This window comes from Odocoileus virginianus, chromosome 11 (assembly GCF_023699985.2).
Source record: "Odocoileus virginianus isolate 20LAN1187 ecotype Illinois chromosome 11, Ovbor_1.2, whole genome shotgun sequence".
Lineage (NCBI taxonomy): Eukaryota > Metazoa > Chordata > Mammalia > Artiodactyla > Cervidae > Odocoileus > Odocoileus virginianus.
In genome coordinates this window covers 28,218,431-28,242,367 of record NC_069684.1, presented here as the reverse complement: position 1 = coordinate 28,242,367, position 23,937 = coordinate 28,218,431, and the positions used below count along the sequence as shown (strand labels likewise).

The 23,937-nt window shown below is 56.9% G+C and overlaps 2 protein-coding genes across 5 annotated transcripts; one reads left to right on the top strand and one right to left on the bottom strand.

Moving 5' to 3' along the window:
* Positions 1 to 9,096: 9,096 nt before the first annotated feature.
* B3GALT6 (beta-1,3-galactosyltransferase 6) lies at positions 9,097 to 10,821 on the bottom strand. The gene has a single exon (XM_020873741.2). It carries the CDS (start codon positions 10,814 to 10,816, stop codon positions 9,827 to 9,829), a length of 990 nt encoding a protein of 329 aa, XP_020729400.2. The 5' UTR covers positions 10,817 to 10,821; the 3' UTR covers positions 9,097 to 9,826.
* Positions 10,822 to 11,007: 186 nt separating this feature from the next.
* Positions 11,008 to 23,637, top strand: SDF4 (stromal cell derived factor 4). 4 transcript variants are annotated; one of them, XM_020873738.2, is made up of 8 exons: positions 11,033 to 11,120; positions 12,648 to 12,704; positions 14,087 to 14,438; positions 16,343 to 16,479; positions 16,776 to 16,889; positions 21,835 to 21,993; positions 22,192 to 22,367; positions 23,096 to 23,637. In XM_020873738.2, exons 3-8 carry the CDS (start codon positions 14,134 to 14,136, stop codon positions 23,270 to 23,272), a joined length of 1,068 nt encoding a protein of 355 aa, XP_020729397.1. In that variant the 5' UTR covers positions 11,033 to 11,120; positions 12,648 to 12,704; positions 14,087 to 14,133; the 3' UTR covers positions 23,273 to 23,637. The 4 variants fall into 4 exon arrangements, with proteins under 4 accessions (XP_020729398.1, XP_020729395.1, XP_020729397.1 ...); XM_020873737.2 differs by lacking the exon at positions 12,648 to 12,704 and adding an exon at positions 11,725 to 11,956; XM_020873739.2 differs by lacking the exon at positions 12,648 to 12,704 and having other exon boundaries at positions 11,008 to 11,102.
* Positions 23,638 to 23,937: the final 300 nt, after the last annotated feature.

The window sequence follows — 23,937 nt, the reverse complement described above, 5'->3', positions numbered from 1 at the left end:
GGGGGGATAGTGGGCAGGTTACCAGCTGCTCCCCTGACTCTCCTGCAGCCTGCTGGGTAATGAGGCAGGAAAGCTCTGGTGCCGGGCAGGCGCCAGTCCCTGCAGCCGCGGGCTTGGCCTCTGACCCGTCCCCCTGCTTCCCACCCAGTGGCAACAGGAGCCAGGGGTATGGGGGTGGTTCTCAGCCTCACGGCGGCATGATCTGAGACGGGTGTATCCACCCCTGCAAGGGGGATGTGTGAGTGCCAAGCTGGGGTCTCTCTGCTGGGTGGGGGAGGAGAATGGGGGAGGCCAGGGCCGCTGCTCCACATCACTGAGGGCCTGTGTGGGCCCCAGAACCCAGGCTTCCTGGGGCTGCCGTCTGTCCGAGTCCTGCTTGGCTGCAGGTACCGGTCAGTGTTGCTGCCCGTGTACGGGAGATACTGAGGCTGTGCCTGGCAGGACGCACAGCCAGACTCCTCCCTGTTCCCAGGGCTCTGCTGACAGTCCTTTGGCACCAAGCTGCCCTTGACAATCCCGCCTGGCCCTGAGGCTGAGAATGTCCCTAAGGTTCTGGGGCCGGCGTGTCTGCCAGTCAGCTCAGAGCCTGCACCCTCTGCTGTTATCTGGTTGGAGTGCAGACAGAAGATGGGCCTCTGGCTTAGGAGGCCTCTCAGTTCCCTTACCCTACCTGGCCTGAGAGGGGGCAGGGATTGCCTCCTCACTTGGTCCTGTCCTGGAGTTGTGATGACAGGGGTCAGCCCAGGCCCTGCTGGGGTGACAGGTGGGAGATAGGAGATGAAGAGAAGAGAGACGGACAGGACAGATGAGCCAGCTGCCTGGGCTCCCTTGGGCAGGTGGCCAGGGCTGGCGCCCGACTTCATCGCCTCCTGGTCTGTCTCGTCTTCCTCTCGGCTTCTGCCCCTAATGGGAGGTCATTAACCACTTAGCTGTAATTCCCCCGGAATGTGCGGTCTCCAACTGAGCCCCCAGCATGGCGCTGGGGGTGCACGAGCAAAGAAATGGGGGTCTGATGTGGGCACCAGTGGCTGTTATAGGCGGGTCTAGGCGCCTGAGTGCGGTGGCAGGGGGTTCAGGCCCACACTGGCCCTTGAGGACGTAGGCTGACCCCCCAGTGCAGATAAGGGGCCAATGCAGGGTAAAGCCCCCAGGAGACTCCACCCTGGACCCAGCTGCATCATCTCTCAGCTCTGCCATCTGCTGGAGCCAGACCCAAACTGGGATGTTTGCTAAGCCTCCGAGCCTTGAAGGGGTTTGCAGGACCCTGGACCCTGGGCCCTTTGGGTCACACCCACACGGCCTGAGCAGGGGCTCCTCAGGTGGGTTGCAGGAGCTGTTGCTGCTCAGGGTAGGGGGCTCACTGGGGTCTGGGGTGGGGGGCCTGGGGACAGGGCTTGTTTCTGGCCCAGACTCTGCTTTCCAGGCTGGACTTTGGGATGGCCAGCACTGCACTGGGCAGCCTCAGCTTGAGCCCTGATCAAGCCCTGCCCTGGAGCCGCAGGAGGTGCTGGGCTGACCTTCCTGGCTTTTCTAGGGCTCACTGCCCTCAATCTCCGTTGATCTGCCTGCAGCCAGAGCTGATCTGCAGACTGGCCATGCCAGGGCTCCTGGGATGGAAGACACTCCCTGAGCCCTGGGCCTGGGGCTGTAGCCAGCTTCCCTTGACCATCCCTCCTGGCCCTGAGGCTGAGGCTGTCCCTGAGGTTCTGGGGCCGGCGTGTCTCCCAGTCGGGTGAGAACCTGCTCCCAGCACCCTCTGCTGTTATCTGGTTGGAGTGCAGACAGGAAATGGGCCTCTGGCTTAGGAAAGTGGCAAGTTATCTTGGGGGCTGGGAATAGCTGTGGCAGGAAATGGGGAGGACAGGGGTGGGCAGGCTGGGTGTTCCAGGCCCCACCCTCATGGTCCCCTCTGGGGGCTACAGATGGGTCAGGGTAGGGGTGATGGTGACTCTGTGGTCCAGGTGGAACCCCGTCAAAGTCCCCGGTGTCTATGTGGTGTGTCTGGGGGCCTCTGTGTGTCCTCCATCTCTGCCCTGGGGCTTAGGCTTTCCTGAACTGGAATCACTGGGCCCCCAGGGGTGAATGCAGAGTTGGTGTCCAGGCGCCGGTGGCCTGTGCCCATGCCCAGGCAGTCCCTGGGCTCAGGTCAGTGCAGTCGGGGTCCCTGGCACTGGGAGAACTACTGGCATTGTCCAGTTCTGGGAGCTGTTGTTCTGGACACTTGGGCTGGTGACCACACCATCACTGATCCCGGTGGGGAGGGATCAGTTCCCTGGAACCTGAAAGCTGGACTCCCCGACGAACAGGAACTCTGGGTGAAGGGAGAGGGGTTCCAGACCCCCAACCTGGGGCAGAAGCTCCTCAGGGGCCGCAGGGAGCCTTATCTTGTCTGAGGCCCCCAGCCGGCACTCAGTGGTCTGACCTGGGACCTGGCTGTGCCCAGGGGCCCTCGCTCAGGGGTGCTGGGGGGCTGTGTTCACTGACTGGGCTTGGCCACGTGCCCTCTGGGCTCCACGTTCAGGCCGCCCAACCTTGCCCCAGGTCCTGGAGGTGCTCAGTCTCGACCTGACTGATCCAGGAGCTGATACAGGAGCTGAGGCCTCCAGCAGCCTGGGATCTCCCCCAGTTCAGCCCCTGGAGCTGGGTCAAGTCAGGCTGGGGAACCCACCCGGCTGGCTACTGGGCACACCCTCCCCCTTGACCTGTGTCCATGTCTATGCCCACCACCTCTATCAGCATGCCTGCCCCTCGGTGCATCTGACGGTATGTCGGATAGCGCCCATGGTGTCAGGGGGCTGGGGGCTGGGGGCATCTGAGGGTGCGTCAGATGGTGCCCACAGGGTCGGGGGGCTGGGAGAATGGGGGCATCTGTGGGTACGTCTGAAGGTGCCCACGGTGTGTAGGGGGATGGGAGGGTGGGGGCACGGGGACAAAAGACCTTTGTTCTGGAGGATTTGGATGCAACCTGCTCTAGGGCAGTGACTCACAGACTCCTCTGGTGTGATAACATTGGTGTTGCAACAGCCGACATGTCACACACACCTGGGGTGGTGGCCAGGCCAGCCTAGATGGCCACCTGTGCCCACACCCTTCCAGAGGCCTGGGTGTGTGAGATCAGAACTGAACAGGAAGGGGTGTTACCTGAAGTGAAGCCACCCTGCTCCAGGCCCTGCAGCGGAATCAGCCTGGACTTCACTCTGGAGGCTTCCCTGTCCCTCCTCTGGGGCCAGAGGGGCAGACTGGGATCTGCCTGGGACTCTGCAGGGCACCACATGGGCGATGGTGGCAGGGATGCAGGAGCCCCTTGGGGATTGGGCTGCTGAGACCCTCAGACGCCACTGGAGGGAGGGGCAGAGCTCAGGTTTCTTTCTTTTTGGGTCACCAGACCGGGTCAGGCCCTGGGTCAGCGGGAGGTGGGCGCTGGACCGAGACCTGCCCTGGCGCCCGTCCTGTGGGCAGGGCCATGGAGGTTCAGTGTTTAAGGGACCGAGTCACCCCCCGTCTAGGCCCCCACGGCCACCATGGCTCCGGGTTCCTCCCCAGCCTTGAGCATTGCCCAGCACCGCGGCCAGCAGAGCCCTGTCTGGTGGACATAGCCGGCCCCAGGGGCTGTGGGCAGGGGAAGTGCTGGGACCTGGGGTCAGGGGCGACGGGGCACCAGCTGTGAGCCCAGGGCACGGTGTGGTGAGGAGGGTCCCTCCCCTCCCCCCAGCCAAGGCTGGCTCTCCTGGGGGCAGCGAGGGCAGATCTCGTCAGTCAGGTGGGGCTCGGTGGACCGGGGCATGCCTGCCAGTGCTTGGACTGGGGGGGTGTACCTGTGTGCAGTCTTCTGACCTGGGTGACTAACGCTGACATCCAGAGGGGGATCGGATCCTAGCCTAGGTTGGAGGGTCCTTGGGGTCCCTGCCCCAGCCTCACAGGAACTGCTTACCTTTCCTGATTTCACTCATTCCCTGAGTCCTGTTCGGGTGCCCCAGCAGCTGGGAGGGGCATCAGTGAAGATTCAGATGTTGGCTCATTCCTGCCAGAACTGGGCCCTGGGCAGAGCTGGTGCCGCAGCCACGATTCACAGGATGGCCACAAGGCCACGAGGAGGGTCTCACTGGTCACCGTGGCCCGAGCAGGGGCCTGAGGCTGGCAGTCTCCCCCTTGCCTCCTGTTCTCTTCCCGTCACCCTTCTGGTGGGCTCCATGACTGGGGAGGCTCAGGGTCATCAGGAAGGGTGGGGAAGGTTCCAGGGAACCCCGGCAGAGGAGGGAACCCGGGGACCCTGGGGGGGTGGCCAGTGTCAGGGCTGAGGAGGGGTCTCCTGGCTGCAGTGTGGCGGTGGTGAATAGTGCCTCCTCTGCTGGGGGTAAGGCTGTGTAAGGGTGGGAAGGTCTGGGCGGGTGGGGAGTGGAGGGCTGGGAGCCAGTACTGCCATCCACAGATGGAGGAGGGTGCTGGGGGCCAGTGGGGGGAGGGGACAGGGAGAGCTGGGGGGTGCGTGGAGGGAGGTTGATGCACACTTTCTGTGGGAGCAGAACAGAGGGTGTGGTCTGGGGGGCCCGGGCTGGCCTTGGTGGGTGCCCACAGAGGCCAGGTGATAGGTGAGCAGTCTTCCAGGTCCCAGGGCTATGGGGACAGCAACCCCCAGGGGAGACCCAGGCCTAGGAGGCTGGGTGGATGGTGGCTTTTCACCTGCTTCCTAGACTCAGAGTGGGAGAGAGATGTCAGCTCAGCCCAGAGTGTGTTTCTAGGGAGGGAAACCAGCCCACACCCCTCGCCATGACCCTGGACAAGAGTGCAAGCATCAAGCAGCAACTGAACGCGATCTTGACTCTGGGTTCTCTGATGCTGGAGGCCCCGTGGGGGACTGGGCACCTGCCATGCTTTAGGTCTGTCTGCAGCAGCTGCGGTGGGCTCCCTGGGCCCTGGATGGGCAAGAGTCAGTGGTCTCATGACGTGAATGTGTGCTGGGGGCAGGGGGCCTGAGACGAGGGTTGACTGCCCCTGTGAGACCTGCAGATATTGGGTGGGGGACCAAGGGATGCAGGGAATGTGGGACCAGGCAGAGGAGGCATAGTCCGTGGGGACCCCAGTGTGGTCGCCATAGGCCACGCGCTCCCACCCTGAAGCCTGGACATTGGAAGCCTGCCCCCAGACAGCTGGGTCTGTGCTGAGCCCTGAGAGGTGGTGAGATTGGGCCCGGCCAGCAGCTGAGCGGTCTGAGGTGTCTGCTCTGGAGTGCGCTGATGAAATCCACGGCTCAGCAGACTGGGGGTGGAGCTCCTGGAAGCCTTCTTGGACTCTGCCTTCTCCTCCCTAGCCTCTGCTTCCTCTTCCTATGAGGACAGTCATTCTGCAGTAGGCCCCCTGCCGTCCTCACCTTGGTTACACCTGCAAAGACCCTACTTCCCACTCAGGCCACTCCCAGGTCCTTGGGCTGGGACTTGAACCCATCTTCTGTGGATGCAGCGCAGCCAAGTGTGGGATCGCACCCCCCCAACCCCTGCTGCCCACCACACACTGAAGCAGACGGGTGGAGAAGGTCTGAGGGGGCGGGACACATCCTAGGAAGACCACTGGGGAGGCCAGGGCAGCCACCCAGGCCCCTCCCAAGGACCCAGCGTGCCCGGCAGCACCAGCTCTGCCGGTGTCTTTTGAACAGTAGGGCCCAGCAGGCAGCAGGTGAAGAGCTCCAGGTTCCCAGGATGGCTCACTTCTAGGACAGCTCACTCCCAGGATGACCGAGGAAGGCTTGAGACCAGTGAGAGCAGTTGTGGGTGACCTGGACAGCAACCCCCACACCAACCCCAAACGAGGATGAGGAAGTGACGTTCAAGTAAACCAGGGCTGGTGGGGGCTTGGGGCAGGAGTGAGTCTGGTGTGGAGGGCGGAGGAGGCTGCAGCCAGGAGCCCAGGAAAGGGGCCTGAGTGTGGGGTTGCCGAGGGACAGGCAGCAGGGCTAAACACAGCCCACAATGTGCCAGCTCAGGCTGCGGGGCAGTGGCTGTGGGTCCCCAGCTGCCCTGCTGGCTTCTATTACAAAATTTTTTTCCATGTGCTGGGTGCACAGCACAGCATGCAGGATCTTAAGTTTCCCTACTAGTGATGGAAACCGTGCCCCCTGCAGTGGAAGTGGTCTTAAACACTGGACCACCAGGGAAGTCCCAGCGCTGGCTCCTACTACTCCCAAGTGCTGGCTTGGCTGGTCCCACATTCCGGACAGGTCCCCAGCAGCCCCACAGCTCAGTGGCTGGTTGGAGGTGGTGAAGTCGGGGAAGGACCCCCACCCCACATGACGATGTCAGCATCTTGGGGTCGGCTGCATCGCCCCCTCCCCACATCTCCCTTCCAGGCTTCCAGCAAGGGGGTACAGACTTCCAGGGTTGCAGCTCTTGAAACACCAGGGATCTTTGAATCTATTTTCATCATGTGCACATGAGGCTGGGGGACGTTCCCAAGGCCAGAGCTTACTGTCTACTCCTGGTATATTCAGCAACACTGGGATGAATCAGGGGCTGGCCAGTGCACAGGGACAAGAGGGCCGCTGGGTGGCTGGCTCCTCCAGCTCCAAGCTGCACACAGGCCTGCACTGCAGGGCCTGGAAGCTGGGAAGGCAAATACGGAGGGTGGGCATACCTCCAGCCTCACTTGAGGGGAGCCTCACCCCTTTTCTGTCCTAGGGTCTCTCCTGGCAGCTGTGTCCTGGGCGAACTCCTGGCCCACTACATCCCTGGTCTTGCTGAGTCACATCAGGTGGAAGTCAGGCTTTGGGGGTGTCTAGAGGGGTGAGGTGGATGGGGGGTTCCAGTCGAGGCTGTGTGGTGACCCAGCAGTTGGGTGCCCCAGGACTGCTCCCTGGATCTGGACCATCCTGGGGCACATGGCCTCCTCCAGACTCTCAGGTCCCATGTTTCTCTATTTTATTAATTAGTGATATTGTATATATTTTTAAGTTAAGCTTTGAGTTTTGGCTCTGTGTGCTGTGCAGTTGAGGTGTCTTGTATCCTAAATTCCCCTGTAGAAACCAGTTCGGTGGTCTGACTTCCCACTCCCGAAGGTCTGCTGCCTTCTGAACCTGGTCTGGCCCCAGGTCCACAGGGCACACACGCCTAGAGAGCATGGACTTCATGGCAAGTGCCTCAGCAGGTGGGAGGTGCAGACCAGGAGGGCTGCCTGGGAGGGGCACTGCGGTCAGACCACAGGCAATGGACAGAGCCAGGGGGTACAGAGGGTGAGGGCTTGGCTCGTTTAGCCGGGAGAATCTGCAGCTCAGACAGCGGACAGGAGCAGAGGCAGAGGACAGGAGACTCCTCCAGGTCTGTGACAGGCTGGGCTCTGTGATGTTCACATGTAGCCTGTCCGTGGGCTCCAGGAAGGGGTCCTGGCCTTCAGCTCCAGCATGCTGACATCTCATCAGCCACAGTGTGGAGAATAACCATCAGCCCAGAGTGTGTTCTGAAATTTAATGTTCTAGGATGAATACAAAATTTGTACTTTTGAAGGTCAAAACTGGCTACACACTGGCACTTTCAGGGGGTTCAACTAAATACTAAAGCTCACAAGTGCCCTGCCCCCAACACAGATGCCGGGAATTGTAGACTTTTTACTAAGCAGTCTTGTTCAAGCGGCAAAGACTCTGCCTGCAATGCAGGAGATTTGGGAGACACATGTTTGATCCCTGGGTCGGGAAGATCCTCTGGAGGAGGAAATGGCTACTCACGCCAGTATTCTTGCCTGGAGAATCTGATGGACAAAGAAGCTTGGTGGGCTAGTCCATGGGGTCGCAAAGAGTTGGATACAACTGAGCATGCATGCACTTAGACATTGGTGCTGGGCAGGGATCTGAGAGTCCAGAGGCTCTGAGCTGGCCATGTGGGCTTCCATGAGTCCTGTCCTGAGAAACAGACATGTGTGTCTCCCAACTCCTCCAATGATCCTGAGTTGGAGACAAGACATCCCAGGACCATCATCCCATACGGTCAGTAGGAACAGCATCCTGCTGTGGTCAGCATCCCCCAGCGCCCCCCTAGCAGGGGGCAGGGCCCCATCCTGCTCACCCTGGTGTCCCCAAAACCTGGATCCTTCCCTGAATCCTTGTCTAGCCACATGGTCAGTTCTGGAGCAAAGCCCACACCTTGTAACCAGAGCCGGATCAGTTACACCTTGTAACCACGGTGTGGTGGGAAAGTGGCCATCTGCACAGCAGCAAGAAAGCATCACCAGAACCTGACCACGCCGGCACCCGATTGCAGAACCCCAGGCTTCAGAGCCATGAGACAGCCACCCACTGTGTGAGCTGCCTGGGCCAAAACACCCATTCTTAAAATCCACAGCCTGAGAATGGCAGCCAAGGGGCGGGTCAGAGGTGTGTGCCCTCCGTCTGGTTCCCAGTGCCCCAGAGCAGGCTGCAGGCAGGGGGCAGCAGGGCCTGGTTAACAGACAGAAAATGCAGAATCCACCCAGCTGAGGAGAGGCCTCCATTGCCACTTTATCTGACTTCAGTCATGACTATAGAGCTCATTCTCCACGTTTAACAAGGAACAGAGCTGACTCATTAGAAAAGACCCTGATGCTGGGAAAGACTGAAGGCGGGAGAGGGGGATGACAGAGGATGAGATGGTTGGATGGTATCGCTGACTTGATGGACATGAGTTTGAGCAAGCTTTGGGAGTTGGTGATGGACATGGAAGCCTGGCGTGCAGCAGTCCATGGGGTCACAAAGTTAGATACAACTGATCAACTGGAAAACAACCTTCGGGTATGTGCAAAGGTGCTGTGAACACCCGCTGCCCCCAAGGGGATGTAGCCCAGCAGGGCTGTGTCAAGACAGACTTTGGGAAAGCTTGTCAGTGCTTCCAGAAACACCTGCCCTGTGTGGCCATGAGGAAGGCTGAAAGGGAAGTGTTTTTAGAGAGAGGAAGTGGGGTCACCTACCATGAAAATGGAAGAGCGACAGATACTTTTGAATTCTTCCATGTTTCAACACTCAAGCAGCAATGGGTCTACAACGCAAGCTGGAAAAATAGATTAATCCATAAATTCCAAGTTTTGATAGAAAAGTCTTCTCTTAAATAACTTAAAACATACAGACACCCATACACTCCCAACTTAAAACTATTCAAAAGTTACAAAATTTATAAATAAATCACAGGCAAGCTCTGAATTACACGTACCACGAATTCACTCCAGACACAGACCAAAATACCATGAAAGCTGATTCACACGCAACTGACTTAAATACTAGATGACACGTGACAAACGATACCAGCAGGAGACGCAAGCGATGACCTAACTGCACAAGGTGAAGTAACTTCAATAAAAACTGTTGGGTTGCATCACACCTCGAGTGTCCAAGTGCCAGGGCCCAGTTTATGCGGTCATGGCCCTTGGTGCAGGTGGACGGTCAGTACAGTGGCTGCAGGACATGACACTGTCCCCTGCCCCGATGGGGTTGGGAATTTTTCTTTGGAGTCAGGTCCTGCAAGTCCCGCCAGCTACACCCTCTGGCTCCTTGGCATCAGCCTGGGAGAGGAAGGTAACTGAACAGGCCCCATGCCCCATGGGGCTGCCTGGACACGATGCTGGTTCCAGACACAGAAGATGCCCTCGGGTGGGCATGGACTGGTTCCTGGGTTTAGAGTCATCCACCGCTGCTAGGCATCTTCTGGGAGCCTGTTGTCACCAGGTAAACCGGGTCCTCTCGAGAGCCAGCCTCATGCTAAGGACCATGCAGAAGCTGTCAGCTTTGCCAGCGGAAGGCCGATGGGAGGCCTTTCAGCACCGCTTCTGGCGGGGTCGAGACCCTGGCGTCCTGTGGGCGCGTGGGCCAGCTCGGCCGTCAGGGGATGCCCTCTTTCCTCTGACAGCACTGCGAGGGCGGTGCCGACCAGTCATAGACGTAGGACAGGCGCAGCTGCACCTCGCGCTTGCACAGGCGGCCCTCGTGCGTCAGTGTCCGGTGTTTCTCCAGCATGTCCTCCAGGCTCTGCTTGTGCGTCACCAGGTACTGGTTATTGCAGCCGCGGGACTTGTACTCGGTGTCAAACCGCGGGTCGTGCTCTCGCTGCACGTCCACTGGCGCCAGCCAGGCGCCCAACGACACGTCCTCGCTGTGCCAGGCACGCAGGTACTCGCGGCTGAGGCGCAAGTAGCGCACCAGGTCGGCAGAAAGCACGTAGCCACCGCCAAGCGCGTAGGGTAGGTAGTAGTCACACAGCTGCCAGGCGGCCTCACGCCAGCGGCCCCCAGGCCGGACACGGCCACGGCCCGAGAAGAAGCCCCAGTAGAGGCGGCGGCGGCGGGCAGGGTCGCGGGCGCGCAGTTCGGCCAGTACTGCGTCCAGGCGCGCGAACGAGTCGTCGTCCGCCTTGAGCACGAATTCGAAGGCCACGTGCTCGTCTAGCCAGGCCAGCATGGCCAGCACCTTGGCCGTGAGGTTCTCGTACGCGTCACGCACCCCGGGCAGCAGCAGCAGGTCGCCATGCTGAGCCTGCTCCCGCTCCAGGGCGCGCCGTTCCTCGTCGCCCAGCCCACTGGTGCCCACGGCGAAACGCGCCCACACGTCCCCGGGGCCGCCGCGCCGCGCCGCCAGCCACGTGCTGCGGACTACGCTGCGCCGCTCGGCCGCCCGCGGCGCGCTGGCCACCAGCACGGCCAGGAAGGCGGCGGCGCGCGCCGGGCCGACGGGCGCCGGTGCGGCGGGGCCGGCGAGCGCGGGGTCGGGAGGCGCGGCGCACCGCGCCAGGTAGAGCAGCGCAACACCGCCCAGTGCCAGGCCGCCCAGGCCCAGCGCCGTCCGGTGCCGCCACGCGCGCCGCAGCAGCTTCATTGCGCGGGGAGCGCCGCGGAACGAGGCCGCGCGTGGGAAGGGCCGGGGCCGCGCCGCGCCGCCGGGCTACGTGTATCCCCGCGCTGTTCTCATTGGCCGCTCCGGAGAGCTGTGAGGCCGCTTCCGCCCGGGGAAAAGATGGCTGCGCCGGCGTCGGCGTAGGGAGGTCGCGCCGTTCGCACCGCCCCCACCCGACCCACCTCTTCCCGGAAGAAAGATGGCTGCGGCCTAAGCGGAGGCCTTTTGGAGCCGTAGCGGGCGCTCAGGCCGCGCTCGCGGATCCTGGGTGAGGGGAGGGAGGCCGGTGAGTGAGGGCCGCGGGGCGTGACAGCTCCCGCCCGGCCCCGGGGCGGCGGGAAGGGGGCACGCAAGCCGACTTGGGCCTCGGACGGCCCGCAGCTACCGCCGACAGGGCCCCTCGGGTGCCTGGGTCGGGGGTCGCTGGAGCGGGGTCAGGGGTCGCGGCCCTGCCGTGCTGGGGGTGGGGAGCATCCGATCCGCCTGAGGCCCGGGACACCCAGCTCGGCCTGGGCCTGTCGTTGCCAACGCCATGTGCGACTCCTGAAGCCGGGGACGGATCTATTAAAAAACCGTTTGCTTTTTAACGACGGTGGCCTTACCTGTTTCACAGAGTGGGCCCCAGGGGTGTTCAGGAGCCCAGGGAGGGTCCCCCAGTCTGTAGGGCAGCCCCTGCTCTGAAATCCCTTCAGCTGGGACGGGAGAGAAGTGAGCGACTGACTCCTGTGCTTAACAAGGTGCAGAAACAAGGTTTTGTGAACCAAGGAGAGGAAGTCTACCTAATCTGATACCTACCTGGTCATTTACTCTTTGTGCAAAATATCAAGTAAATAACACCCCCTGTACGACCATCAAGACAAGCAGAGTCTGGCATTGACCGTTCTTTCCAGAAGTGAAGTTCAGTCCGTTTGGACAGGACACCTGTGTGTTTATGGCCATGAGTCACAAGGGCGGTGTTTAGATCAGGAGGAAGTTGTCTTGCTTTGCTCGGGAACTCCGGAAACATACACATGGTGGTGGAGTGGAAAGGCCTGCTGCGTGGACAGTGCTCTCAGAGGGGGACAAACTGGAGTTCCAGCAGGCGTGGTTGAGGGGACGGTGGCAGCACAGAGTGCACGGCAGGTGGGTTCTGGTGAGGAGGGTACAGGTGCTCTCAAACATGGAAAGAGGGCCGCAAGGCTGCCCATCCGTGAGACAGTTTCCCCTCTAAGGAATGAGCTAGCTGAGCCAGGAGAGCAGGATCTAGTCCAGGGGTCCAGGTAGCACCTGGGCCCAGAGAACATGAAACCGACAGATGTGTCTTTAGTAAGTGGAGATTCTTTTGTCTGGCGCAGAAAGAATTCAGTGATCCCCAGGGTGACAGGTGAGGAAAGAGTTTATAGTGTAAGACGTTTATGAGAGATACAAGCAGGTAGACAAGGGGACTCTGCCCTGAGAATTAAGCTACTCCGTTTTTATAGCCAAAGGACAGTGGGGAGGGAGAGAAGACCATCTTCTTCCTTGTTCTTGAGTAGACGCCACTCCTCCATCATCAGCTCCTCCTCCATGTTGGGCGGGGACCTTCTTTTTCTTGGCTGGTCAAACTGTCTTGTCCCTGTGTGGTTACGCTGTCCTGTCCCCCCGTGATCAAACTGTCCTATCCCCTTGTGGTCAAGCTGCCCTGTCCCTTGTGGTCATGTTGCCCTGCCCCCATGTGGTCATACTGGGGCTGTCCTGGTGCAGTGGGACTGAGTAAAAAGGTGGTAACTTAAGTATGGTAAATCGTATCAGGTTTCAGTATAATGTGACCTTTTCCTTATATTTTTGTTTTTAGTGAGCCCAGAGGAGCTTGTCCTAGGAATCATTAACTTCCTGACTTGGCAGGCAGGATGTAGGTCTTATTCCACCATTGTTTTATTGCTTTGGGGCATGTCTTGTGCTTCTGTTGCATGGTTTTGTTGCTACGCGAGACTGCTTGGTTTTGTGGTTAGGCAGACCTGTTCTCTTAAGTGATCATTAACTTACAGGGGTCTCCCATACTTTTTCCTTTACTTATGATACCTTAGTGGGGTTAACTATTTAATTACTTGCTTTGTTTCTTTACTCTGTCCTCATCAGAGTGACGTGCAGAGGTGTGCCCCTGCCAGGGGAGATATTAGCCAGGAGCATGTAGAACAGAAAAGAGGCGTCAGAGAAGCAAGTGTCTGCCGGCCAGGGAGAGCCCATGGCTCTGGCCTCTGTCATGCTGCGGCCAGCACAGGGGTCTCCTTGGTCTGGTGATGGGCACTGTGGTTCAGGAACCCTTTGTGCCTCAGCTTGGCTGCCAACGGGCACCCTGGCTTGAGGAGCTTCCCTCTGCTGCTCCCTCTCAGGCCTGCTGGAGGGGACCTCTGAGGCACCTGGAAGGGTCAGAAGGTGTTTGCCTGGTGAACAGGCTCCAAGAGGAACACGTTAAGGGGCACGTAGGTTCTGAGGAGTCCTGTGGTGGGAGGGACCCTGGAGCAAGGACGTGTATTATGTGGTCCTGTGGTGGGAGGGACCCTGGAGCAAGGACATGTATTATGTGTGCATGTGAGCACATGTGGGTTTATGTGTGTAGGTACGTATATGTGTATATGTGCACAGGTGCACTTGTGCACGCCTCATGTGCATGCACATGCTGTGTTTACGTGTGAACATGTGTGTACACGAGAGTCACGGAGATGGCGAGTGGGAGGGGTGGCTCCCTACTTGGTGGTTTGGGCTCTGTTGGCCCCAGGTGTCACAGAGCCTTTGGGCAGGAGCCTGAGGCTGAGGAGCTCTGGTGCCTTAGTTCTGGTCCCAGGGCTTGAGTGCTGAGCTGGCATCTGGAGTGTGAGTTGTGACTCTGGGGTCAGCTTCTTTGCCAGCAAGTTGAGACTAACTGTGCTGGGCACTGGGCTGTGGGCCTGAAGGGGGAGAGGGCTAGCGATGCAGGGTGTACCTTGGGGAGGGAGTAAGAACTGGCGAAAACAAAAACAGGACGTCCAGCATGGGCCCTGGAAACTGAGGACTTGTATTTCGTGTTACCAAGTAAGCATCTCTTTAGCCAAGCATTTGCTGGGGCTCCATCGGCTGATGGCTCTGGATCCTCTTGTAAACATTTAAGGGCTAGTCGGGGCCTGGCTGCCTCAAGCTGTTGGCCGCGGGCAGCTGTGCTGGATGAGCCGCAAGGCCTTCTGCAGTGCCTGATGTGGTGGGTGGCTGTGGTCGCCACCTCCCCGCTTCTTTACCCACCCCCCTCTCTCTCCACAGCTCCTGGCCACACTTGCAGCCTGTCCCTCAGTGCAGACCCGGAGGCCATGGCCTCCAGGCAGGTCCCCCTCTGTGGCCTGGCTCCTTGCTGCCTCTGGCTCCTGGGCATTGTCCTTCTGATGGATGCATCTGCCCGGCCTGCCAACCACTCGTCTGCTCGAGAGAGAGCAGGTAATAGGGAGGAAAATGAAATTCTGCCCCCGGACCACCTGAATGGGGTGAAGCTGGAGATGGATGGGCACCTCAACAAAGATTTCCACCAGGAGGTCTTCCTGGGCAAGGACATGGATGACTTTGAGGAGGACGCAGAGCCTCGGAAGAGCCGGAGGAAGCTGATGGTCATCTTCTCCAAGTAGGTGTCAGTGGGGACTGCGGGGGGCATGGGAGTGGCTGGCCTCAGCCCCTCTGTTGGTCCCACCCTGGTTTTGTACCGAGTCCCTGCTTGGTGTCGTGTTGTGGAGGTAGAGACTTGACACGTGCTCTTGGGAAGTTGGCAGCATTTGAGCCATGGATGTGCAGCCTTGAGCTGTGCCCTGTGCCCACCCAGGGGTGGCAGTGGGGTTCAGGTCATGGGGAACCCCCCAAGTCGTGGGGAAATGCAGAAACTGGCCTCCAAAGGACCGGGCGTCCTGGGGCTGACCAGATGTGCTCTACAGTGCTCCACACTGTACATTTTTGTTATACATCCTGTGTCTGGTGGGGTTCTCGTGGGGCTGGGGGTGTATAGCCTGCATTTACCTTCTTGCTCAGATTCCCCACACACCCGTCTCTCCCACGTGGGGCCCCGTGTTTTTCCCACATGCCAACTGCTGTCTCCTCACCTGTCCCCGCCCGGACCAGAGCAAACAAGAAGCCTCAGGACCTAGTTTTGAGCAAGCAGAAGTAATGTTGCCACAGCACTTCTTATGCAAGGTTTTTATTTTGGGAGCAGTTTTAGATTTTTAGAAAAGTTGCAAACCGAGGCACATTTGTGGAAATTAAAATACAACAGCGTTCCATTACTGTTCCCGGCACTCCAGACTTCAGGTCACATGCTGCCCAAGGGTCCTCTTTCTGCCCTGGATCCCATCCAGGATCCTACCTTTTCGTGGCCTTGACAGCTATGAGGAGGCCTCCTCTGGTGTTTGTAGCATGTCCCTGTTTGGGGTTTGTCTGCTGTGTTTTCTCCTGGTTGGACAGGGGTTGTGGAAAGAAGACCCCAGAAGTGAGGTGCCCTCTTGTCACATCACATCAGGGCACCTGACTTTGCACGACATCACGGGGGCTGTAGGCCTGGTCACCTGGCTCAGGTGGTATCTGCCAAGGAGAGTTACTCCTTGTCATGTTCTCTGATCTCTTTGGCAGCCACTCAGGGAGAGGCAGCCCACCCTGCTGGGGGTGGGAGCTAAGCTCAGGGAAGACCCACCGTGTAGTCTGGAATTCCGTGAGGACGACGGACTTGTGGGTGTGTTTCTGCACCCTAGAGGGGACCCAGCTCTGTGCTGTTTGTCTGGCTACTCCCCTGTTCCAGCCTTCACTGCTCATCCGTTCCAGCCTTGGCCATCAGGACATCATCAACCCCCAGCTCCTTGTTTTGAGCACTTCCTCCCTTTCTTGCACTGTCAGCCACTCCAGCTTCACTTCCTTATGTGATGTTCCTGCCACAGTTCTCCAAGGAGTGCTAGTTTATTTCATTGGAGAGTGGGATTTAGAGATAAGGAACCAGGCAGTGGGTGTGGGCATTGCTGCTGGGGTGTCATTGCTTGTAGTCCTCTCCATGGACTTGATAACATATCTATGCATACTTACCTGTGTGTACATTTGTGTGCACCAACTCACACATGCATGTGCATTCTGACCCATGTCCATGGGTGTGCACTAGCCATGTACACACTCACATCTGCACACCTCTCGACACACCTGCATCTACAGCTGTTTCTTTGTCTCGCTGGCTGTATCTGTGTGTCAACTCGACTTTCCTCTGGTGTCTGAAATCCAGTCCTGTTACTGGGGCTCATTAGGCTTGCGTCCCAAGTGTGTGGTCCGAAGAACTGGGTTGATGGTTCTCCCCATCCTGTAGCAAGGTGGTCCCAAGACTGATGGTGTAGGACCAGGCACACTGCCCAGCGTGCTCCCTGATTCCCCCATATCTACTCAACTTTTCCTGTGTCCCTGTTTTTGGTGGTTTCATACTTCCTGTGGAGCCCCTCTGGCCGTCCTTCTGTCTGTCTATCGGGGTCCTGGAGGCCTTGACTGATACAGCCTGTGGGCCCGCAGGGTGGATTTGAACACCGACAGGAGGATCAGCGCCAAGGAGATGCAGAACTGGATCATGCAGAAGACCGCTGAACACTTCCAGGAGGCTGTTGCCGAGAGCAGGGCGCACTTCCGAGCCGTGGACCCTGATGGTGACGGTATGGGCAGCCCACGGCCTGACCCTGAGGGGCCGAGGCTGCCAGCAGAGGACAGCTCATGGGCAGGAGTGGGGCTCTAGGACGAGGGAGGGAGAGGAGGGCGGCCCACTGGCTGTGCAAATGAGGACCCCACGGCTGGGCTCAGGGATGAAGCTTGAAGCTGGTGATTTGCTGCTTCTGCCTCTGTAGCTGCCTGTGGCACAAGGATTTTTGACCGATGACTTAAAATAACTAAAATTCTCTTTTTAAAAAAGGTTCCTTGTTAAAGTTCCTAACAGGTTGGTCTGCTCTTTCAGGCCACGTATCTTGGGATGAGTACAAGGTGAAGTTTTTGGCGACCAAAGGCCACAATGAGAGAGAAGTTGCTGAAAAGATAAAGAATAAGTGGGACCTGAACATCGATGAGGAGAGTGAGTGCTTGGCTTCCATGGCCAGTGTGGCGCCGAGATAGTGCAGGTGCCGGGAGGAGCATGGGTGAGACATGGCCACAGCCCGTGTTCCTGCAGGGTCTTTAGGCAGAGCTTCCAGGACCCTCAGGCATGATGTGGGGGAGGCCCAGGGACAGATGGCAGTCTCTAGTGGCTTGAGCTCTGGGGAGGAGGTGGCAGAACATACCAGAGCACTGGGAAGCAGGTCTCGGCTGGGACTGGTCCTCAACCCTGGACGAGGTCTGACCCTGAGAGTCAGTGAGGTTGTGGGGGTGCTTGCCCGCGGTGCCTGGTGACTGTGGTACCGAGTATGGCAACAGATGTAACTGTCCCCTTAGCTTTTCAGAGAAGTTCCTCTAAAAACCTGTCTCACTGATACAAAATTTGATACCTGTTAGCTGAGTTCTAAAGCATCACTGAAGAATTCTTACGACATTTAGTGGTTACTGTCTTCAGCTCTGCGCCCTCCCATCCCTCCCTGGGGGTTTGTTCGCAGCCAGGTGTCAGGTTTGGCTCGATGGGCATTGTCAGAGCGCAGCATGCCACCTGTGGTCTCCTGTTCAGTCTTTTCCTCGGCATGTCATCGCCGCCGTTGTCATCCAGTGTGTTGTCTTCTCTTGATGGACTTTCTCTGGCATGTCCCTGTACCTGTGATGCTCCCTGTTTGTCTCGTATCCACCTGGCCATCAGGGTTGAATGTATCATGGCCTCCTGCAGGTGTCTGTGGCCCTGCCTGCCTCTGCTTTGTGAGGGCCGCTGCTGCTGTGTTGTGTATTTGTAGATGCACTGTGGGCACCACTGTTCTTTGTCAGGGTTGGTGTTTCTAGGACTGGACTCCCTTCTTTGCTGCTGAGTGGCAAGCCATGCCTTCTTTCTGTTTGCACTTGCTTTTTTTTTTTAGGTTTATTGTTATTGTTTTAAAATACTTATTTGGCTGTGCCGGGTCTTGGTTGCAGCACATGGGGATGTTTGATCTTTGCTGTGACTTGCAAGACTTTTGTTGTAGCATCTGGGATTTGGTTCCCCCACCAGAGATCAATCCCAGGCCCCCTGCATTGGGAGCATGGAGTCGTAGCCACTGGACCAGAGAAGTTCCTCTTTAGTTTCTAATTCCCAGTTTCACTTGTTCTTGCTGGTGTGCAGGAAAGTGACTGGCTTTTGTATGTCTGCCTTCCATCCTGCAGCCTTGCTGTACTTGCTCAGTGGTTCCAGGAGTTTCTTGTCTGTTCTTTTGGGTTTTCTACACAGGCAGTTGTGACATTGTTGAACAAAGATGGTGTATTTTCTCTTTGCCAATCATTGTCCCTTTTATTCCTTTTCTTGTCCTAATGCATCAGGACTTCCAATACAATGTTGAAAAGCAGTGGTGAAAAGGAGCATCCTTGCCTTAAATCTGATTTTAGTGGGAAAGCTTTGAGTTTCTCACCATTAATTATTAGTATGATCTTAGCTGTAGATTTTTTGTGGATGTTCTTCATGAAGGTGATGAGTCCTCTCTGTTCCTAGTCTACTGAGAGTGTTCATGAATGGATTTTGTCAGATGCTTTTTGCATTGTCATTGTTGTTCAGTTGCTAAGTCATGTCTGACTCTTTGCGACCCCATAGATTGGTGCACACCAGGCTTCCCTGTGCTTCACTATCTCCCAGAGCTTGCTTAAACTCGTGTCCATAGAGTCCATGATGCCATCCAACCAACTCATCCTCTGTCACCCTCCTTCTCTTGCCCTCAGTCTTTCCCAGCATCAGGGTCTTTCCCAGTGTGTCAGCTCTTTGCATCAAGTGGTCAAAGTATTGGAGCTTCAGCATCAGTCCTTCCAATGAATTTTTAGGGTTGATTTCCTTTAAGATTAACTGGTTTGATCTGCTTGCTGTCCAAGGGACTGTTAAGAGTCTTCTCCAACATCACAATTCAAAAGCATCAGTTCTTTGGTGCTCAGCCTTCTTCATGGCCCAGCTCTCACATCCATACATGACTACTGGAAAAACCATAACTTTGACTAGATTGACCTTTGTTGGCAAAGTAATGTTTCTGCTTTTTAATATGCTGTCTAGGTTTGTCATAGTTTTTCTTCCAAGGAGCAAGCGTCTTTTAATTTTGTGGCTACAGTCACTGTCCACAGTGATTTTGAAGTCCAGGAAAACAAAATCTGCCACTGTTTCCACTTTTTCCCCAGCTATTTGCCATGAAGTGATAGGACTGGATGCCAGGATCTTAGTTTTTTGAATGTTGAGTTTTAAGCCAGCTTTTTCACTCTCCTCTTTCACTCTCATCAAGAGGCTCTTCAGTTCCTTTTTACTTTCTGTCCTTAGAGTGGTATCATCTGCATATCGGAGGTTGTTGATATTTCTTTTGGCAATCTTGATTCCAGCTTTTGATTCATGCAGCCCGGCATTTCTCATGATGTGTCTTGCATAGAAGTTAAATAAACAGGGTGACAATATACAGCCTTGACGTACTCCTTTCCCAATTTGGAACCAGTCAGTTGTTCCATGTCTGGTTCTAACTGTTGCTTCTTGACATGTGTCCAGTTTTCTCAGCAGTCAGGTAAGGTGGTCTGGTATTCTCATCTTTATAAGAATTTTCCAGTTTATTGTGATCCACACAGTCAAAGGCTTTGGTGTAGTCAATGAAGCAGAAGTAGATATTTCTCTGGAATTCTTTTGGTTTTTCTATGATCCAGTGGCTGTTGGCAATTTGATCTCTGGTTCTTCTGCCTTTTTAAACTTTAGCTTGTACACCTGAAAATTCTTGGTTCACATACTGTTGAAGCCTAGCTTGAAGGATTTCGAGCGTTACCTTGCTAACATGTGAAATGAGTGTAATTGTGCAGTAGTTTGAACATTCTTTGGCATTGCCCTTCATTGGGATTGGAATGAAAACTGACCTTTTCCAGTCCTGTGGGCACTGTGAATTTTCCAAATTTGCTGGCATCTATTGGTAGGATCATGTGATTTTTCTTCATTAGCATGTTGATGTGAATATCAGACTGAGTTTCAGATGTTGAACCAACCTTGCCTTTCTGGGATAAATCCTACTTGGATTGTAATCTTTGTGTACGTTGTTGGGTTTGATTTGCTAATATTTTGTTGAGTGTTTTGCATTTGTATTCATGTGAGGTACTGGTCTGTAGATTTCTTTTCTTGTTGTGTGCTTTCTATGTTTGTTGTTAGGACCTCATAGAGTGAGTCAAGAAGTGTTCCCTGTGCTCTCTTTTGGAAGAGGTTGTGGAGATTGATGTGGCCTCCTCCTCACATGTTGTGTAGAATTCAACTGTGAACTGCCCTTGAGGCTTGGTCTTTCCAAAGCATTTCCTTTTTTCATGGGCTACATGAAGTTTAGCTATATTTTGTGAGCCAGTCTGTCTTTGTAATCCATGAGATAAGCTCATTACTGTTTCTATTTCTTTTTTTCCCTTTCATCTTTCCCTCTGCTGATGTGGGGTTTAGATGCCCCACTTTCCTTTTCTCAGCAGTCACATGACCCCACATGGCTGCCTGACAGGTGTGAAGGGGGTGCCCAGCTTTGCAGGTGTGCCCATGAGGGCTGCTTGTTGTGGGCAGGGGTTTGTATCTTATAGCTTTACTTTTTCCTGCTCATATGGATGATACCCGTTTAACTTAACAGAGTACAAGTTGAGAGCATTTCAGTCTGTTCCTGGGTGGAATAGATGCCCCCTTCCTGTGCAGGTGATGTCACCCAGGATTTTGGTTCTGCTGTTGTTTTTAAACCTTATTTTCTTCCTAAAATGGCTATTGGCCATTTTTATATGTCTCCATTTTGTGTTTTCATTGTTTGTCTTGTGGTTCAGACAGTCCCCTGAAGGTGTCCTTTAGAGGTGGCTGGGGGCCTGGTCCTCCTGCTAGCATTGGAGATTTGGCGCTGGTTTCTCGGGCAGCTGCCAGTTATCTCTGCCTGGTTGTCCTCAGCACCCTTTCCCTGAGGTGTGTGTGGGTCGGGATGTGTCCTTCCTGGATCTAGAGGTTGTGGAGTCTCTGTCTGCACAGCCCTCAACTGACTCCCCTGTGCTCATGCATCTGGGCTGGGGGTGCGCAGATCTGGGATCAGAAGTGAAGGGCAGTGTCGGGGCACCCGGAGGCCCTAGAGTGCATTGGGGGAGGGCTGAGTGGTGAGCCACTGTGGGTCCCCAAGGCCACTGTCCCAGACGGGCACCCAGTGCACTCAGACAGGCTCCTTCCAGGCCTCCAGCCGGTGCTGCCAGGTCCCTGGTCGTGGCCACTGCTCTCCAGTCTCTCCTCCTGCACGAGGACACCTGAGCTGAGGGCCCACCTGAATCCCAGTGGTCTTACCTCAAGACCTTTCACCAATTATATCAGCAAAGACCTTCTTTCCAAATCAGGTCTCGTTTGCAGGCTTTGGGTGTACTGGGCTTGCTTTTCCCCCTCCCCCGCTGGACACGTAGGTCATTGCCGACCACTGGCCCCCAGCGTCCCCTCTCCCTGCATTGGGCCTTCTCATGGCAGGGGGAGTGAGTGTCGCTTGGGGGACACATGACTTATCTCTGGAGACTGGGTTTTCCTTCAGAGCACTACCCAGTGAATGGGAGGAAACAGAAGGGAATCATGCTGTGCCTTTGTTCCTGCAGAGCTGGCGGCCCCGGCCGGCCGCACTTTTTCCATTGCCCAGGAGCGAGTAGGAGTGGGGCTGCATTGGGGTTGGGGGAGGGTCTGTGTCTGAAGGGGCCTGTGTCTGGGTTGGGGGTCCTGTTTAGTTGAGAGTTTGCATCTGCGTCTTGGGGGCCTGGGCATCTGTTCTCTGGGGGCTGAGTTCCCCTCTGAGGGCCAGGTCCTTGTCCTGGCACCTCTGTGTCCCGAGCTGCCCCCTTCTCTTGGGCTGTGCATCTCAGAACTTTGCAGATGTCCACAGCGGTCATGTGTGCCTGGGTCCTTACGGACACATCTCTCTCAGCACAGGAAGTCCTGGAGAACCTCAAAGACCGCTGGTATCAGGCGGACAACCCGCCCCCGGACCTGCTGCTGACAGAGAGCGAGTTCCTATCGTTCCTGCACCCCGAGCACAGTCGTGGCATGCTGCAGTTCATGGTCAAGGAGATCATCCGGGACCTGGGTGAGGCCTGGCCGCGGAGGTCAGCCTGGGCCGGTCCTAGACTGGGTGGCCTGGGGGACTGTGTGGTCGCTGTTCTCGGTCACGCTGAAACCACACAAACTAAAAACCTGGTGGCAAAGCCCCATTGGTTGTTTCTCCCGAGTGGCCTTGGTGGTCCTGTGCCCACTGAAGTCTGACATCTGCCCTCCTGTCCCACAGACCAGGACGGTGACAAGAAGCTCTCGCTGTCTGAGTTCATCTCTCTGCCCGTGGGCACCGTGGAGAACCAGCAGGGCCAGGATGTTGATGACGGCTGGGTGCGGGATAGGAAGAGAGAGTTTGAGGAGCTGATCGACGCCAACCACGATGGGATCGTGACCATGGCGGAGTTGGAGGTGGGTGTGGGGCCATCCTGTGCGGGGAGGCAGAGTTGGTCTGGCTGTGGCTGGGCACTGGTCGGGAACTGGAGCCTCTGAGCTGGGCTATGCAGCCGATGTCATGGGCTCCCTTTCTTGGGCCCGGGTATGCTGTCCCCCATGGGCAGTCTGGCCAGACTCGGGCAGGAGGGCTGTGCACAGGCTAGACCCATTGCCTGCCCATCTGTGTCTTCCCTGATGTCGTGTGTGGGTGCTGCATGGGCTTGTTTGCTCCCGTGGCTGGATGAGTCATTGTATTTTATTCCAGAATCCCCTGATCCCTGCTTATAGCTGGCAGGATGTCTGGTTTGGGAACCCCTGCCTGTCAGCACTGCTGTCCTGGCGGTTGGTGTGCATGTGCCCCACTCCAGGGCCTCCCTTCCCCCTGCCTTTCTGTGGCTGGACACCCTGATATGGGCAGGGAGGTGCCCACACAGGTGGAGGCTGCCTGGCCCTGAGCCACTTCCAGCCTGGTGCCCGCCTTCCAGAACAGGCCCACCTCCTTGCTCCACAGTTTCTGTCCTACCAGCCGATGGGTGTTTCAGGCCAGGCTCTGCCTGCTGTAGCCGAGGCGCAGGTGCCCCATGAGTGCAGGGTGTCCTCAGGGGGGCCTTGGCTGCGGAGCTGGGTGTGGCCTGAACATAAGGAGATGCCCCTGACCCAGGGAGGGTTTGGGGTACATTGGGGCTGAGCTGCTGCCCTTGCAGGACTACATGGACCCCATGAACGAGTTCAGCGCCCTCAATGAGGCCAAGCAGATGATCGCTATCGCTGACGAGAACCAGAATCACTACCTGGAGCCCGAGGAGGTGCTGAAGTACAGTGAGTTCTTCACAGGCAGCAAGCTGGTGGACTACGCCCGCAGTGTGCACGAGGAGTTCTGAGCCACCGCCGCATCCCCCGCCCCCCTCCCCACCCCCCGCAGCACCTCGCGGGCTGCCCGCACTCTGATTCCAGTGTAATCGCTGTATCTCGCTTCTGAGAACTCAGAGCCCTGCTGCCGGAGACACTGACCACATCAGGGCGGCGGGCTCCCCCACCGTGGGAAACGACGAAGCTCCTGCTGTTCCCTCGAAAACTGAAAGGTGAAGCTTTGCTGGAAACCGGCAGCCAGTGGCCAGGGTGGGGTGGGGTGCTGGGTAGGGCTGTGAGAGCTGCCAGCCCATGGCCTTCAGTCTCTGAGGAGCATGAATATTGGTGACAGGAATCACATTAATTTACTTCAAAATATAGTTGCCTTTTTCTCTCAGCTTCATTTTTTTGATGGGAAAAAAAACCACGTAGATGATTACTTTGGACGTTTGTGGCCATGCGGCTTCCCCTTGAAGCTTTGCGGTGGGCGGTTTGGTTAAAACCCGGGGCTTCCTAGCGTTGACGTTCACCTGTGATCTGGTGGGGCCTCAGCTGCCAATTTAAAGTCAGGAGCAAGAGTCCAGGCCTGGGTGAGGCCACCTGGGAGGGACCAGGAGGAAGTGGGACTTCAGGATGGAGGGGGGCTCTGAGGATGAGCGCTCCCAGGGATGGGGGTGGAGAACTAGGGGCACTCACA

Bases quoted from the DNA above. Each gene is read 5' to 3' on its own strand.
- B3GALT6 (XM_020873741.2), bottom strand. From the start codon at position 10,816: ATGAAGCTGCTGCGGCGCGCGTGGCGGCACCGGACGGCGCTGGGCCTG.
- SDF4 (XM_020873739.2), top strand. From the start codon at position 14,134: ATGGCCTCCAGGCAGGTCCCCCTCTGTGGCCTGGCTCCTTGCTGCCTC. The intron at 14,439-16,342 runs GTAGGTGTCAGT...GTGGGCCCGCAG, and splicing joins CTGATGGTCATCTTCTCCAA to GGTGGATTTGAACACCGACA. The intron at 16,480-16,775 runs GTATGGGCAGCC...CTGCTCTTTCAG, and splicing joins CGTGGACCCTGATGGTGACG to GCCACGTATCTTGGGATGAG.